Raw genomic sequence first — 18748 nt, 5'->3', positions numbered from 1 at the left:
AATCAGCAACATCTGCTGTCACGTCCTCCCTGGTCCCACAGATAACAGGCTGCATACAAGAGACTCACCTCTGCTACCTGCTGCTCCACTCCCCATCGCTGTTTTGGCCACGCCTCCCGTTGGTCAGCAGGTAAAGGTGAAGCCTGGGACATGGAAGCCTTTACAGCAGAGCTTCATGGGCCTGTCCAGCAGCAGACTGAGGAGAGAAAGGTGACAGAGTTCGCTGTTACAAACAGTTTCTCAGCTTTGATCTAAAAGAGCTTCTTTCCTGTTAAAGCAGCTGAGAGTGAGCACATGTTCTCCCCCTGAGGTTCTCACAACAGAGGAAGAACTCACAGCTGAGGAGGACCAGGATCTCCATCCACTCACAGTCCCTGCAAACAAAACCACCATTTGAACTTTAACATTTGTTGTCAGTTCTTGTGTCACTCAGCACATCTCAGCTGTTCCTCTGAGTTTCTGTTGCTTCTGAAAGTCTTCCTGTGATTGGCTGTTCACAGACACATGACTACATGAATCAGCTCCACATGTTCTCAGCAGCAACATCTGGGCAGCTGTGACAGGTTAAAGACAACATGTTTCTAAGTGCAATTAGAACAAGAAGCCAGTAAAGACACGTCTGTGATGCAAAGCAACAGAAGAGCAACGTGAGCCACAGTAAGTGATGGAGGATGAACTGGTCCTGTCTCTGTTGGTGGGCTCGTATACTGGCAGGAAGGAAGCTTCTCTGGGATTTCTCCCTCAGCACCAGTGAAGCCTCTGTTTCTGTCACTATTGTCTCTTTGAACTGTGATTATTTTGTGCTTTCACAGCATTTTCCTGTTTCATGGTGTTTTAGAAGCAGCAGTGTGTGTGAGCTCTCAGGGCCACCGTCCATCCTGTATACTTGTTGTTTGTAGTGTCACCAGTGCAGTGATGACCACAGGGTGGCGCTGTGCTGCATCACAGCAGCGTATCTGTAACCGGAAGGTCGCCGGTTCGATCCCCGGGCTCTCTGTCCTGGTCGTTGTGTCCTTGGGCAAGACACTTTACCCTACTGGTGTTGGCCAGAGGGGCCGATGGCGCGATATGGCAGCCTCGCTTCTGTCAGTCTGCCCCAGGGCAGCTGTGGCTACAACTGTAGCTGCCTTCACCAGTGTGTGAGAGTGAATGAATAGTGGTATTGTAAAGCGCTTTGGGTGCCTTGAGAAGTGCTGTATAAATCCAGTCCATTATTATTGTTATTAAGTGTCTGCTGTGTGTTCATCTCAGAGTCCTCACAGGTGACACATTAGCTCCAGAACACCAAGCCAGGTGTTTGAAGCCTGACAGGGATTCTTCCCATCCAGAGGGAGGATTTAGCTGCACAACAGTGAATATTAGTGTGTAGTTTAGAAACACAGACTGTGCCTGCACTGCATCTAGTGAAGAAAACTATCACTGCGAGAGAACGAGGCTCCTTTAAAGCAGCTGATATTAAGGTTGAAAAATAAACAATAAGCTGATGTAATCAACGTTTCACAAAATGGTCAGCAGCTAAAATCTGGAGCCGTTCTTTGGTGGTAATTAACAGTTTGTTCTTGTTAGCTAATTATGTAATTAAAGGTAGCAGCAGGAGCCTTGTGTTGAAAGCCCATTCACTCACACATTCACACAGTATGTGTTAGGGATGGGTATTGATAAGATTTTAACGATTCCGATTCCATTTTCGATTCTGTTTAACGATTCGATTCTTTATCAATTCTCTTATCGATTCTTTTTTTTTAAAAAGGAGAACACTAAAGTCGATTAGCTTAGAACTGTGTTTTATATCTTCTCTATCTTGTTCTATCTTATTCTATCTTGTTCAAAGAGAAGAGTAACATGGCCTTACAAACCCAACAGTGAGATCTTAAGAGATCCACAGCCTACGGCTCTTCAATGGGGTGTCACAGGGTCCCCAGGAAAAAAAATGTATATGTAAAATAATAAAATAAATATTCTCCTGTAGCAATAACAAAGTTTAACATAAATTATTCTGTAGCAATTACACAAGAATATCCAGTAATGTCCTGCCTACAATTAAACACATTCACTTACCAAAGTGAAATCGGGGACATCTGCTGTGGCAAATGGGTGCAAGCCTTTGACCACAAACTTAGACACTGCTGGGTGACATTCGTCTATCCTGGCCTGAAAGGAGACGCTACCGGTAGACTGCAGCGAGAACTGCCAGCATCTGAGTCAGCCAGACTCTGTCTCTCTCATCATGGTTATCAAAATGCAACGCACAGTAATAGCAGGATTTGTAATAAGGTAAATCGCGCTAACATAATATGCAATGCTAATTGATTAGTTACCTGCAGTATTAACGGGAGAGGACGTGGAAACGCTACCGCTGCTGCTGGGTTGAGCTTCGCTAGTCCGGAGCGGATCAAAAACACGACATTCGTTGAAAGCAATCGCGTGTTTTTTGAGCAAATGCTTTTGCATGTTCGTAGTGTTTCCTCCCTTTGATGAAATCTCTACTTTGCAAGTATTGCACGTTGCCCTGTTGTCATCCTTTCTCATAAAGTGTAACCAAACTTTTGAGCGTTTGTGCCGCTCAGGCGCCGTGTTTCCTACTGGGTAAAAGACGCTACTCAACGTGATGACGTCATTCGGGGCGACTGGAATCGATAAGGGAATCGTTTTTAAAAGTGGCAAACGATTCCAAGGAATTGAAACAGTGGGAACCGGTTCTCAACAAGAACCGGTTTTCGATACCCATCCCTAGTATGTGTGTGTCTGTGTTACACTGTGGACATCCCTTCTGTTGGAGCGCCATCTTGTGGCAGGTTTAAGAAATGTTCTTCTTGTAAATCCAAACTGATGCACCTCCATAGCAGACTGTGGAGGCTTTCAGTGACATGAAGACTTGATTTATACTGTCATATTCTCCTGTTACACAAACCACAGCACGCTGAACATGGATGAACTGAAACTCCCAGCATCTGACTGAGGAAAAGCACAAATCATTCTCACACTGACTCCTGCTTGATTTTAGATTTGCTTTAAAATCCTCACACTTTCATATGAAGCACTAAATGGGCTCCAGACTGTTTATCTCAGCTTCCTGTCAAACACACTGCTGCTCACACCAAGGCTCAGTTTACTCCTCCAGCCTGGCTTAACCTGCTGTCTGTTAAAAACAGTCCCACACTCCTCTGTTTAATCCTTCTGATCAGACTCTTTGATTTTGTATTGTTTTTACCTGAAGTTGTGTTTTTGACATGGTTCTGTCTGTGAAATAAAGCTCACACACACACTGCTACAGTCCTTCATACACTTAGAAACGAAGCTGCTCCTTTCCTCAGTGCTGACACATAAAGAAGAGTTGCTTTTATATCCAACACGTCTCTGTTCCAGAAAACAGCTTCAGCAGCCTCTGAGTCTGAACTTGGAGTTGGTTATAAGCCACAGGCCTGTGTGCACAGCAATGAGGATCCACCCACTCGATAGCAAGCCGGGGGGTTCAATGGTCACACAGCCGGCGAGAGCAGCGGACTCCCGGCTTCATCGTTTTCAGACCCCGCTCTTTGGCTACTCAGGTTAAACATGATATATAAGTCAGAGGGCCCGGTGGCGCCAGTGTCCGGCAGCCTCTGTCAGTGCACCCCAGGGCGGCTGTGGCTACACTGTAGCTGCCATCACCAGTGTGTGGATGTGTGTGTGGATGGGTGGATGACTGGATGTGTGAAGCGCTTTGGGGTCCTTAGGACCAAGTAAAGCGCTGTACAGGCCATTTACCATAAGTCACTCGGATAACTTAAAATTGTAATTGTTTGCCTTTTTTCTGTGTTTTATTTGTTCCGGAGTAAATCGGTTTGGCTGAGATCAAAGTTATTAGATTATTAGATTAAATGCAACTTTATTAATCCATCGGGTGGGTTCCTCCGGGGTTTTCACACAGCTGAATAAACGTCAAACAGAAAATTGATTAAACAGAAGTGTGAGACGGTCGAGAGTTTGCTCCAGTGTCCTGTAATATTTTAGATAGCAAGGAGCAGACGGCGAGTTTATTAAACTCCACCCACACAGCGGTGACACAGATCTGAAGGCTGGACCATCCCATTTCATAGCCTCGCACTTCTGGCCTTCTCGGTCTTTGCAGGACCCGGCCCACGTAGGCCAGGAAGGCCGGGTCCTCCGAAGGATGCGGCCGACGTTTTGGGACACAGCTACAGACACACAAGAAAAGCCAGAGAAACAAAGACAAATCCAAAGAATCCATCATACTGAGTCAAAGTGATCACAGGTCTGCTTTGTTGGAGCCTTCAAAGTGGAACATGTGGACTGTTCCTTTATTACTACCACTGAAGGCCACGCCCCTCTGCTCATGTGATCACGTGGTTTGTAGGAACGCTCCTCTTCCTCAGAGGATCCACCTGTGCTTCCTCTCCGCTCTCCTCCACCTGTTACAGTGAGGGAACGTCCTCCATGATGGAGGAGCTGCTGGAAAGTGCTGAGAGCTTCCTCCAGAGTGAGACCTCTGTCACAGTTCAGAGGATCTATGAACTGATCGATCAGCCATCAGAGGAGTCGGATCAATGGAGCTGCTTCTGTTCCTGATGTCCCTGTTTGATCCTGGACCTGAACTCTCCCTGCAGAGGAGACACACACGACACCTGCACTGTACTTGGTGACTTTAAATATGTTTTGCACATGGACTTAGCTACGATTGAGCATGCTATATTTGATGTGTTTTCTAAATATATTTTTAGATTTAAGCCTTACTCTCAGACAATTAACACCACTGAAGCTGAAACTGAGGCAATAAATGGCTCCTTTCCATGCAGAGGAGTAGCTGCTCTACTCTGACCACCTGCTCCTCCCCTTATATCTAAGGCAGAGGCCAGCCAACCTCTGGAGAATGCTGATTGACCCCTTTTACGGTGCTTTGGGTATCTGACTATGATGCCTCCTGGGAGTCCAGAGGGTTTAGGGGCATGAGGAGGCCCCAGGGAGGAAGCAGGATTTGCTGGAGTGATTATATGTCTCGGCTGGCCCGGGAACGCCTTGGTGTTAACCTGGAAATGCTGGAGGAGGTGGTCAGGGAGAGGGAAGTCCGGACTTCTCTGCTTAGGCTGCTCGCCCCACAACCCTGTGGGGTGCTGTGGGTGCAGGGGGCAGTGCCAGGGGAGGATGGCTAAGATGGCTGAACATTACTCTGTCACAGTCCTGGGTTGGTGTTTGTTTTAGATGTTATCATGGCTTTTTGACTACTAGTGTTTTAGTCTGTGTTTAGTATTTTTTCTTCTTGGTTTGTGATTTCTTGTTCTTAGGTTTTGGTTCCTGAGCCTCTCAAGTCAAGTGTAGCTTTAGTTCTGTCTTCATGTTTTTTCTTGTTCCAGTCATTTCTCTAGTAACTCTTGTCACTGTGTCCTGTATCTAGTCCGTGCTTCTGTGCTCCTGCTTTTGTTTTTCCTTCGTTTCTTGAGTTTAGCTAAGTTTCTAGTTTTTCTGTTAATTTCCTATGAAAGTATTTCTAGCGAATGAAGCTACGCTTTAAGTTTCCATCTGTGAGCCCTTCATTTGGGTCCTTCCTGCATGTCACACAGCACATCATGACAAACTCAAAGAAACACTCAGTTTTCATCAGTCAGGTTCTGCTGTGTCCTAATCTTAGAGTTTTGATAATGGTCTATCTGTGAACTCACACCACTGACATGTTTGCTGTTTTGTCTCCCTGCTTCCATTTAGGCTACAATTTACTAACATAGCAGCTCTTTTCTGGTGCGTCACAAGTTGCCAACACTACCCATTTATAATTCCCTAATTGAAGCCAGAGCAGGTTAAATTCATGCTATATGTTACCATGGTAATTTACTGTTAAGTAAACCAACACACACATCTACACACACCGACTCAGAATGAAGAGAAACACACATATGAACTAGAGCTGGGCGATATGAGATTTTTTCATATCACGATATGTTTTTTTCATTTCAGGCGATAACGATATCTATCACGATATAAGCCAAATAACTATATTTGTAAGATTTAAATGTGCCGTTGCTCACAAGTAAAATGTGAAATAATCAGCAGCTTGTTTTTATTTAAATATTTATTTCCCATAATAAGTTCAACAGGGTAGATGTACTTAAGGAACATGAGACTTTTTCAGATAAATAAAGGCAAATATTGCAAACTACACAAAAGGCAGCCGCTAAAGCGTTTAAGTTTCAAAATAGAACAAACAAAACAGACTAAATTGTCAATTCCACTTAGAAACAAAATATTAATTCTAAAAATAAATCTTAGTTTGTTTTACAGAAGAACAGACAAAACTGACTAACTTTTGTCAGTATCAAATAAACTGAGAACTAAAAGGAAATTCTCAATCTCTCCTTGTTGTATAGCTGAGCTTTTCAAACAGTTTTAACAGTTACTTTAGTCTGACAAAAGCCGAATGACGAATTAGCGCTTCCAGTCAGAGACTGAGGCTACGTCCACACGTACACGGGTATTTTTGAAAACGGAGATTTTCCGTTTTCATTTTAAAAAATAATCCCGTCCACACATAAAGGCAGAAATGAAGGAAAACGCTGCTATGAACATGCCAAAGCAGCAGGTGGCGCTAGATTCCTAACCGTGCAGAAATGTTGGCCAATCAGAAGTCTAGAAGCCTCGGTGGGAAAAAGTAAACAAAGCTGGGGCATAGAAGCAGACCCGAGTCGTATGTGTGGAGGGACAGTAACTGTGTGTATATGTAAGCATTTAAACACTGCAGAGAGTAGAATTAACAGTATTGTAGAAATTCATTTCACCGAAACAATAACGTGGCGCACAGTGTGACGCATGCACCAGTTTATTGTATTTCCAGACTTGTTTTCGGCACAATTTACAGTGCACGCTGCTCTGTTTTTTGTCAGACTTGAAATAGCCGAAATACCTTCACACTACGGAGCTTCTCTGGCTCTTCCGTTCGACAATCTCTCCGGCGTTGGAACCATCATCTGTTTTCTCTTCGGTCACGCTCGGTTGATTTTTCTAGTCGGCACACTCATTTCCTCCATTACCCGCTGGCTGCTTCCCAAACAAACACACGTGCGGCTTGGCACTTGTGCTGTACGTAACAAGTCACGCGACGTGACGCTGCGGCTGTGATTGGTTCGGCTCTGCGCTACTTAATTTGGATTGGCTGACCTTTTTTTTTTTTTTTTTTTTTTTGTTTGAGGACAAGAGCGGCGAGGTCTATCGCGATAGCTTAATTTCTCTATCGAGTAAAAGTTATATCGCGATACATATCGTTATCGTTCTATCGCCCAGCTCTAATATGAACACATCTGCACTCGTTGATTGAGTGAGAAATGACACACACACACGCACAAGTCGAAATGCTGATTCAATTCACTGAGAAGTGATCCACACACACACACACACACACACACACATGCTTGTGCAATGAAGAGTGATCCACATTTTGTGATTGAGATTTAATTGTGTCAAGAGATTTATTCTAAAGACACTTCTTCAGCTGAGAATCTAAAGGTAGAAACACACAGACGCTGCAGCTTTTACTTGCAAGGGCATGATCACAGAACGCTCCCACCAGAGTGGGGCCCTGTGATGTGCGCTCTGTTCTTGCACTTGTCTTTATTTATATACAAAAGTAATACAACAGTGAATACATCTATTCATAGGCAGAGGGATGTTAGTGTGTAGGGAGTGTGTGTGTGGTTCTGAAGGACGTGGCCCCTCTTCTTGTTAGTGCAGATAAAAGTGTCCAGCTCTCTATGGGGCGCCGTTTGTAAAGTGAAACATGCTGAAATTAATGACAACATTGTTCCACATTTAGCTCAAAACCTTACAAAAACATGTTTTTTCGAGTAATTTTTTACAACATTTAGTAAAATATTTGTAACTTTTCATCAAATGTTAAATATTAAATCTAAATATTATATTTAAATCTAAATGTTAAATCTAAATGTTAAATGTTAAATCTAAATGTTAAATGTTAAATCTAAATGCTAAATGTTAAATCTAAATGTTAAATGTTAAATCTAAATGTTATATTTAAATCTAAATGTTAAATATTAAATCTAAATGTTAAATCTAAATGCTAAATGTTAAATATTAAATCTAAATATTAAATGTTAAATCTAAATCTAAATATTATATTTAAATCTAAATGTTAAATGTTAAATCTAAATCTAAATGTTAAATCTAAATGCTAAATGTTAAATCTAAATGTTAAATGTTAAATCTAAATGTTAAATATTAAATCTAAATGTTAAATCTAAATGCTAAATGTTAAATATTAAATCTAAATATTAAATGTTAAATCTAAATCTAAATATTATATTTAAATCTAAATGTTAAATGTTAAATCTAAATCTAAATGTTAAATCTAAATGCTAAATGTTAAATATTAAATCTAAATATTAAATGTTAAATCTAAATCTAAATATTATATTTAAATCTAAATATTAAATGTTAAATCTAAATCTAAATATTATATTTAAATCTAAATGTTAAATGTTAAATCTAAATCTAAATGCTAAATCTAAATGTTTAGGCTAATATGCAAATTTATTGCACGGATCAATGGAAATACCAAAATAAAAGCTTCCCGAAAACCTCCGGTGCAAAATTGTGTCTGTTCTCCTCACTTCTCCCCGCCATGTTCTGCTTCACTTCTTGCCTACGAGCATGTCCAGCGATTTTGCTGGACATGTGCTGCAGCGATTGTGAAGTGGAGACTGCAGCTGCTAAGAGTGCATTACTGCTGAACCTTTGGATGGCCGACAAAACGGATCTTCTGATGTTTTCAGCTAAATCGCCGGACGTGCTTTCTCATGGTCCGTGCTGGGTTATGGCTGAATTCCAGTGGAATGACGTCCCACCATAATAGACGTTCCAGCCATGTGTTGCAGCCCTAAACCTAACCTTATCCCTAACTATAACTTTATTCCCTAACACAAAAAGACAAGAAGTCACATATATATAGAAAGACAAGCACAGAAAGGACGGGATGTCAAAAAAGACAGGGGGTGCCATTAAAAGACAAAGACAAACAAAGAGATGAAAGAAAACAAAGAGAAAAACAGTAAGAAAAATATAATGTTTCACAAAAACTAAGAAAGAATTTTTCAAATGAAAACACAAATGGGTGGAGCTAACACAAGTATAGAAAGCCAAGGGAGGTAAACAGAAAGACAAAGACAAGACACACTGGGTCGGCCTGAAGAAGGCAAAAACATGCCGAAACGTTGCGAACGGCCCAGTGATGCTGGAGTGCACTAAAACCCTAGATAAGGGCAATTCTTTGAACCAGGGCAGGGATACCACCACCCAGCCCCATCAATGGCCCGTGCACCTTAATAACAGGTCTATTAACACAATGACAGTGAAGTTGAATTCTATTCTATTCTATTAGACTGCTTGGCGACATGAGACTGTGATAAACAGGGTCTTTAATGCAGACCTTTCAGAGATTGTAACTCATGTTTCTGCTGCTAGATGATAACAACAGGAGATGACCTTCGGGTCATGAAAGCCAGACAGGAGTGTGGGTGTAGATTATATCGCATATCTTGTCGGTGAAGCTTTAGATTTGCAGGAGGTTTCGCGCTGTGCACATCTCCTTTCCAGAGGGTTTTTTTGAATAAAGTGATTGAATATATTTTGAATACACTGAGTCAGCGTCTTCTCTGTCCAGCGTGAGGACTAAAAGAATCAGGTTGATAGAAGTATTTTGATTTTTTTAAGCTGTAATGTAAAAACCCTGTAAAACAAAAAGCAAAGAAAGGTGATATTGAGATAGATGATATTGATTCTGATGGTGTTGAACCTTGCGATCATCAGCAATGAGAATCAACAATTATGACAGGAATAGCTGTGGTTCTTGAGCTAGTGACAAACAAATTTACCTTCACAGCTGTGAAGGTCAGTATGAGGACTGATAGGAAGCTGAATGTTAAACTATCCCAAATGACACATTATTTTTTATTAAAATGAGAAATTTAGTAGAATCATCTATCATAAAGTATAAGCGACTGGCAGAAAAAGTGAATGACAAATATCTGCTTTGACATTGATTCGGCAGAGATTAGTAAGACTTCAGTGTCCTGACTTTATAAATGGTAAATGGCCTGTATTTGTATAGCGCTTTTCTAGTCCCTAAGGACCCCAAAGCGCTTTACACAACCTGTCATCCACCCATTCACACACTGGTGATGGCAGCTACAATGTAGCCACAGCCACCCTGGGGCGCACTGACAGAGGCGAGGCTGCCGGACACTGGCGCCACCGGGCCCTCTGACCACCACCAGTAGGCAACGGGTGAAGTGTCTTGCCCAAGGACACAACGACCAAGACTGTCCAAGCCGGGGCTCGAACCGGCAACCTTCCGATTACAAGGCGAACTCCCAACTCTTGAGCCACTTCATATCGATTTATTAAATCATTTACAGTATTCCTGCAAACTGATGTTTGATCCTTTGGTGCTAGAGCTAAACCACATCCATGTATAAGAAACTATTAGAAAAGTATTTTTTTCTTCTTTCAAGAGTTAGACCAAATTAATTTTATGCTCACATTACTGGGATTTTAAATTTACAGACTGGAAAAATCAAAAGTTCTTTGTCCCCATTTATTCATCAAGAATTCTTCTTTTTAATAGTCATGGGAATCTAAATGCATAGTGATAAAAAAAAATAATGCATGCAAAGATTTAAAAATCCCATGATCACAGTTAAAGTGGCACCTGAACAATTTGAACATGTTTGTCTAACTTAAATAAATGATAGTTATGGTATAAATCAACACATAAAGCAGGGACCAGAAGAACAAACAGCACAGAGAAGTGCGTGGTCAGCTTCTCGAAGTCTTTGAAAGTCTTCAGCAGGAACATTATTCCCAAAGAAATGTCTGTCCAAACTCTTCCGTCATTTGACAACTGGGCCGTGATGTGGTAACTGTGAAGAGTTTATCATTCATGTAATTCTCTTTATCAAACTGACTACATCGATACACATTTGTACTGGAAGAGCAATAGTGTTTGCAAAAGATTCATGTTTGTGGTTGTGTAGGATTGGTTTGTGCACTTATTTGACTCATTATTATCTCTATTGGTCAAGTTAGTTGCAACAAATAACTCTGAAATTGAAACAGCTGGAATTGAACCACAGGATGAAAGACTAAGGTTACAGCTAATGATATTTCAAAGTTTACCTGTGGGAACCAACTAGGCAATACTAGTATAGTACAGCTCTGTTTTTAACTGTGATACAGGCACATCACCAGCGGAGGATTAGGAATTGTTCATAAAAAGCCAATTCCTAAATTCCTAATGTCAGAAGTGGATGCTAACTTTACAGTGACTCTTTCCAAATGCTGAAAATTGTGTAAGGACAGCACGGATCAATAACTAATAATTCCTGTCTTATGCCTAATGACAAAAAAGAGAGACCAACCTAGCTAAATGTAAACTGTTTATATGTTAAAGGTTCTAATGATGGAATACTGCAGTATCGTTAAGTTCATCAAAAAAACACGGATCATTGTTTATTGAATCTGATAGTGTGAAAAAATAGCGCCCATCAATGCTTGTATATTTAATGCGTCAGTGTTCCTGTGCACTCAAAGTGCTCCATATAGACGCTGCAGCACTGATCCCAGCAAAAGTAAACGACACACCTTCAAAAAGTGTAGGCACAAACAGGCAGACGTCTGCTCACAGTACATCTGAATCTATGTTTGTTGATAAAAACATTATGATGAAGTCCAAAAAGCAGAAATCCAAAGAGTCACAGGAAACACAAGGTGAGAGTTATCAGCTCCAGGGCTTAACATATGGAATGTCCTCAAGGAGAAACTCGTCCAAAATCACAGTGGAAAGATGACAAACATCTTATGTGATGTCCTTCTGTCTCGGTGGCCGGTGAATGTTTCTGACCACACACTTCACCATCCACTCAATGCCTTCATTCACGCCGTCCCTGTACGGAACAAGCAGATTGTTTCATATTTCTTTTAACATCTACAGAGTGTGAAATTATTTAAGACTAACATTTCATTGAAAGCAATACAAAAACACATGAAACGTTAAAACTAAGGCATTTCCTAATATACGCTCATTTTGAATTTAATACTGCTGTAGCTGCTGCCCGGACCAACAGCAGCTACTTAGCAATGATAGAAAAAGGTGAGTCTTTGAAAAATGAAGATGGGCCAGTTCACCAGTCTGCAAGCAGACAACAGTAAACAACGAGGACTGAACTCAAAACGGTGCAAAATATTTCTTCACAGAAAGGACAAGGCTGAAAGCTCAACAGCTGGGATGTTACTTTAAAAACAGACAGAGTGGAAATCACTGCATCTGCTGAGAATTACTTGTGAAATCCACTGCATCCACTAATGTGACTTTAGACAAACAAAAACAAATGCTAATGTCTTCTCTGAGGCTCAAGCTCATTTAAGTTGGGTTGAGGAAAAGGAGGGCTGTGCAATCACATTCTGAAACATCCACCCTTGTTAAAAAAGGATGACCATCCATCTTACAGTTCAGAAGAATCTGTGATGGTGCAGTTTTCTATTGATCGTGGCACGAGGAACTTTGACCCCATTAATGCTGCTGGAAGTGCAAACCTGTCAACCATTAAAAACCTCTGGCACACTTTGAAAATGAAATGAAAACATTACAAAAAGGTCTTTTGACTATTTCCAATTAAATTTAGGATTTTAATATTTGGAAATCACCACTTTGTGGTTGTTTTTGCATTTTAAGTGAAGGGACTGTAATTAAATGTGAGAAAACGTTTGATGCAATGTTATTATTTGAATTGTTGAAGGCAGTCCTTGTCTATTAACAGATGTGATCATAAACTTAAATTGATGCAAATTTGCATTCACTGTAATTGAATCAAATAAAAACACAATGCTACATTGCATCATGTGTGAGAGCAAGCTGTTGCAAACAAAGTCATCATTTAAAACTGTTGTAGTCTTACCCTGTGAGAGCAGTGCAAGGCTGGACTAAACAGTCTCTCTTGCCAATCTTTGGAGCACAGTCACTGAAGGTTGTTTTAATGTCGGGCACCGACAAACAGTTCTGAGAAAAAGAACATACACAAGACTGAAGGCAGTGACCAAGTTCAAGATTCTAGGTCATTATTGTCAACACACACACAGTGTACAGCGTCCCGAAATGCTGTTTCACCCCAACCACCTCAATGGTGCATTTATGAGAATATAAAAAATACATCTCCAAGAGATATAAAACTAGAAATTACAAATAAATAATAACTCGCTAAATTTGGGTAAAATTAAGAGATAAGAAGGTTCTATTACTAACTATATCTATGTCCAATACACAAAGATAGGACAGAGACAATACGAAGTGGATTGTGCAGTAGGTATTGAATACCAGTGCATGTGTAATGAATGAATGCTTGGTGTGAATAAAAAGTCCAGGTACCGGTACATCTTGCTTATTAGCCAGCACGAGGAGCGGAACGCCTTCCAGTGCCTCACTGCTGATCATTTTCTCTGGAAGAGAAGAGAGATCAATCACTGATTCAATAATACAGCACTCTGAGAAAGTACCTGCACCTTTTCTGATTCCTTCATTTCTCATCTCATATTCGTCACACATTTCAGATCTTCAAACTGATCGTAATATCAGACAGATTGTCCCTGCGTCTGTGTGGCTTCCTCCCACAGTCCAGAGACATTCACTTAGTGGAGTTAGGTTAACTGGTGAGTCTAAATTGTCCATAGGTGTAAATATGAGTGTGAACGGTTGTTTGTCTCTGCTGCTGGCACTCTGTCCATAGTGTTTCGCCCTATAGTAGCTTGGATAGGCTTGAAGTTCAGACTGCCCTTCTCTGTGCCAAGCTGGTCTGGACGAATGGAAGGCTCCGTAACATGTTTTGTCTCCAAATAATTAAACAGTTTATCCTTTGCACAGAATGCTCTGATGGTATTTTGTGACAATGGTGGGGAAATAACCTTGTGGGGATAGGTTAATTGATTAATCTAAATTGTCACTAGGTGTGAATGTGCGAGTGAATGTCAGTGTGAATGGTTGTCTGTCCCTATGTGTTAGCCCTGCGACAGACTGGCGACCTGTCCAGGGTGTACGCCGCCTCTCGCCCTATGACAGCTGGGATAGGCTCCAGCGCCCCCCGCGACCCTGAAAAGGATAAGCGGAAGCGAATGGATGGATGGATGGATGGATGGTGGGGAAATAACCTAAAATGATTTTATGCTTGTTATTTTTCTTTGCTAAAAGACATGCAGACTGCTGTTGCACTCTGCTTTGTTGTTTACGCCCCTGCAAAGTACAATTAAGGCCTAACAAAGACAACCTGAGTGTGGGTGTGTGTAACAGATTACGTCAACTATTAAAATCGTGGACAACTAATTTAATAGTCGACGTGTCGTTTGAAGCTTTGAAAGATCACAAAAGACGCAGGAATAAGTAGCAGGATTTACGAGTGTAATAACGGACTGAAACAGAAGATGGCAGCACTGCATGTACAAGGATGCCAGCTGCCGTTAAACCCCGAAGAAGAAGAAGAAGTAGCTCTGTCCCAGAATTCATAGCGCAGCCCAGCTCAGTTTCCAACAATGGCGGCAGCTAGTTAGTTTTAATATTACTCTTATTATTCTTTCTGGGTCACAAAATAAACATTTAACATATTTTCAGGCAAGAATGTAGCTGTGCAAACCTCAAATATCTGCTCAGTTTATCAAGACACCGCATATTTTCAAAAGCGCTCCGACGTTTTCGCAGACGTCTGTTACCCACTAGCTCGATAGCTAGCCGGGGGCAAGGTCACTAGAGCCGTGAGAACACCGGACTTCCGGCAAATCGTTTTCAAACCCCCCGCCGTCTTTCGCTACTCAGGTTAAACATGATATATAAGTCACTTAGATAACTTAAAAATGTTATTGTTTGTTATTGTTTTTCAGTATTTTATTTGTTCCTGAGTAAATCGGTTTGGCTTAGATTAAAGTTTTTACATTGAATAAACGTCAAGCAGACAGCTGATTATCAGAAGTGTGAGATGCTCGAGAATTTACTCCGGTGTCCTGTTATATTTTAGATAGCAAGGAGTTTATTAAACTTCACCGAAACAATCTGCAAATTTCATTAAAATTTAATAAACTATCATCTTGTCTTTATTGTTAGTTAGCACAGACCTTACACACTTAAAGCTGTAAGCTAATGATAGTTATATAAGAGCAGATGCTGCTGGTGCAATAAGCTGTACTGTCATGGTCCTGGGTCGTTGACCCAGCGTTTTGTGTTTTGTGATTATTTTCCTCTGTTCTAGTTATTCTGTGTCCTCCCCCCTTGTGTCCGGTTCGGGTTCTAGATTTCCTGTTTTGTTCTGAAAGTCTGTGTCTGTCATTGTGTTCAGCTTGTCCTCTGCTCCTCATGTGTATTAGGTTCAGCTGTTCTTCCCTCCTGTGTGTGATTACCTGATTACCTTGCGTGTGTATATTTAGTGGGTGTCGGTCTATGTTCATTGTCGGCTCGTCTGCGTTCATCCGTGTATCTCTGCGTTCTATGGTGTTCCTGTCTCTGCGTCTCTCTGCCCCGCACCCCTTTTGTATGGTCTCAGGTTTGTCACTTAGTTTCTCCCAGTTTAGGTTTCCGTTTGTGATTACTCATGCTTCATTGCCTGTTTTTGCCACTACCACCCTGTAAATAAACGTCACTCGTATCATCAGTTTGCTGCATTTTGGGTCCTCCTTTTCCTCCACTCCACACGGCTCTCCGCCAGCCGTGACATGTACGTTTTACGTTCAATGGATGCATGCTCTGATTAGTCGACTAATCGCAAAAATAATCGGTGACTAGTCGACTATCAGAATAATCGTTTGTGGCAGCCCTAGTGTGTAAGGCCATATATTACAGACTTCCATAATAGGGCTTATATATACTGTGATGTTTATAGTAACCGTTATGACTGCATTTCTAGTTATAAGGTTTGGGTGGAAATGATCTCTTCACACAGGGACAGGTCGATCTGAATACCTTTTTAACCTTAATAAACAAAATCTTTGTTTATTTGACCTTATTTGGCCCTGAAGAAGAGTTCTGAGATCCAAAAACCTCAAATATAATAACCTATATGTGGCAATACAAACAACTGTAGCAAACAGCATAGTTTTGTCATTTTGACTTTCAGATTAATCTACTGATCTTGAAGGCGAGGTCAGAGATCAATATTTTTAATATTTATGCAGGACTTTCTATGTGTTATATTTTCTACTTGTGAGAATCACAGTTTATATGTTCTAAGGATTTTTGTCACTTTTTGAACAATAAATCATGAAGTTTACCTTAAAAGATATCGGTGCAAGCAAGCCAAATTTTTATGGATCGTTAACATGACCCCACAGTTTTTATCAGAATTCACACAAACATTTTCAAACTATCATGAAGACAGACAGAAGGTCGAAGGCGCGCACAAACACTAGCAGAAACAAAACCTCCTTGGCGGAGGGATTAAGGGGCAAGTGCTTTGTCACAGCACTATGAATGTCAGAAGAAATATCAATGTTTCCATTTTTCCATTTGTTCAGTAAATAACACAGAGACAAGAAGGTTACTCACCAAAGGCCTCCTTTGATTCTGACAGACGCTCTTCATCAGTTGAATCTATCACATAGATGACTCCATGGGATTCAGCGTAGTACTAGATACAACCATGAAGAGGAAAACACGTCACAACATATATGTATATATATATATATATATATATATATATATATATATATATATATATATATATATATGTGTATATATATATATATATGTATATATATATATATATATATGTATATATATATATATATGTATATATATATATATATATATGTATATATATATATATATATATGTATATATATATATATATATATATATATATATGTATATATATATATATGTATATATATATATATATGTATATATATATATGTATATATATATATATATATATGTATATATATATATATATATATATATATGTATATATATATATATATATATGTATATATATATATATATATATATATATATATATGTATATATATATATATATGTATATATATATATATATATATGTATATATATATATATATATATGTATATATATATATATATGTATATATATATATATATATATATATATATATATGTATATATATATATATATATATATGTATGTGTATATATATATATATATATATATTAGAGCTGGGCGATATGAGATTTTTTTCATATCACGATATGTTTTTTTCATTTCAGGCGATAACGATATCTATCACGATATAAGCCAAATAACTATATTTGTAAGATTTAAATGTGCCGTTGCTCACAAGTAAAATGTGAAATAATCAGCAGCTTGTTTTTATTTAAATATTTATTTCCCATAATAAGTTCAACAGGGTAGATGTACTTAAGGAACATGAGACTTTTTCAGATAAATAAAGGCAAATATTGCAAACTACACAAAAGGCAGCCGCTAAAGCGTTTAAGTTTCAAAATAGAACAAACGAAACAGACTAAATTGTCAATTCCACTTAGAAACAAAATATTAATTCTAAAAATAAATCTTAGTTTGTTTTACAGAAGAACAGACAAAACTGACTAACTTTTGTCAATATCAAATAAACTGAGAACTAAAAGGAAATTCTCAATCTCTCCTTGTTGTATAGCTGAGCTTTTCAAACAGTTGTAACAGTTACTTTAGTCTGACAAAAGCCGAATGATGAATTAGCGCTTCCAGTCAGAGACTGAGGCTACGTCCACACGTACACGGGTATTTTTGAAAACGGAGATTTTTCCATTTTCGTTTTAAAAAATAATCCCGTCCACACATAAAGGCAGAAATGAAGGAAAACGCTGCTATGAACATGCCAAAGCAGCAGGTGGCGCTAGATTCCTAACCGTGCAGAAATGTTGGCCAATCAGAAGTCTAGAAGCCTCGGTGGGAAAAAGTAAACAAAGCTGGGGCATAGAAGCAGAACCGAGTCGTATGTGTGGAGGGACAGTAACTGTGTGTATATGTAAGCATTTAAACACTGCAGAGAGTAGAATTAACAGTATTGTAGAAATTCATTTCACCGAAACAATAACGTGGCGCACAGTGTGACGCATGCACCAGTTTATTGTATTTCCAGACTTGCTTTCGGCACAATTTACAGTGCACGCTACTCTGTTTTTTGTCAGACTTGAAATAGCCGAAATACCTTCACACTACGGAACTTCTCTGGCTCTTCCGTTCGACAATCTCTCCGGCGTTGGAACCATCATCTGTTTTCTCTTCGGTCACGCTCGGTTGATTTTTCTAGTCGGCACACTCATTTCCTCCATTACCCGCTGGCTGCTTCCCAAACAAACACACGTGCGGCTTGGCACTTGTGCTGTACGTAACAAGTCACGCGACGTGATGCTGCGGCTGTGATTGGTTCAGCTCTGCGCTACTTAATTTGGATTGGCTGACCTTTTTTTTTTTTTTTCTGAGGACAAGAGCGGCGAAGTCTATCGCGATAGCTTAATTTCTCTATCGAGTAAAAGTTATATCGCGATACATATCGTTATCGTTCTATCGCCCAGCTCTAATATATATATATATATATATATATATATATATATATATATATATATATATATATATATATTAGAGCTGGGCGATATGACCCAAAATTCATATCTCGATATTTTTTAGCTGGATGGCGATATAAGATATATATCTCGATTTTTTTTTTAAAAGCCATAAGTTAA

At 39.7% G+C, this 18748-nt stretch overlaps 1 protein-coding gene across 1 annotated transcript in view; it reads right to left on the bottom strand.

The window, feature by feature from the left end:
* Positions 1–10580: 10580 nt before the first annotated feature.
* Positions 10581–18748, bottom strand: part of arfrp1 (ADP-ribosylation factor related protein 1) — a 20388-nt gene continuing 12220 nt past the window's right edge. The window contains exons 4-7 of the mRNA XM_026169198.2: positions 16574–16655; positions 13421–13491; positions 12954–13054; positions 10581–11942 (exon numbers count right to left, since the gene is read on the bottom strand). Of these exons, the coding sequence (XP_026024983.1) occupies positions 11855–11942; positions 12954–13054; positions 13421–13491; positions 16574–16655 (342 nt within the window). The 3' untranslated portion in view covers positions 10581–11854. The remainder of the gene's footprint in view (positions 11943–12953; positions 13055–13420; positions 13492–16573; positions 16656–18748) is intronic.

This window comes from Astatotilapia calliptera, chromosome 5 (assembly GCF_964374335.1).
Source record: "Astatotilapia calliptera chromosome 5, fAstCal68.1, whole genome shotgun sequence".
Taxonomy (NCBI): domain Eukaryota; kingdom Metazoa; phylum Chordata; class Actinopteri; order Cichliformes; family Cichlidae; genus Astatotilapia; species Astatotilapia calliptera.
Note: the sequence above shows the minus strand (reverse complement) of the source record. Positions and strands in the feature narration are given on the sequence as shown.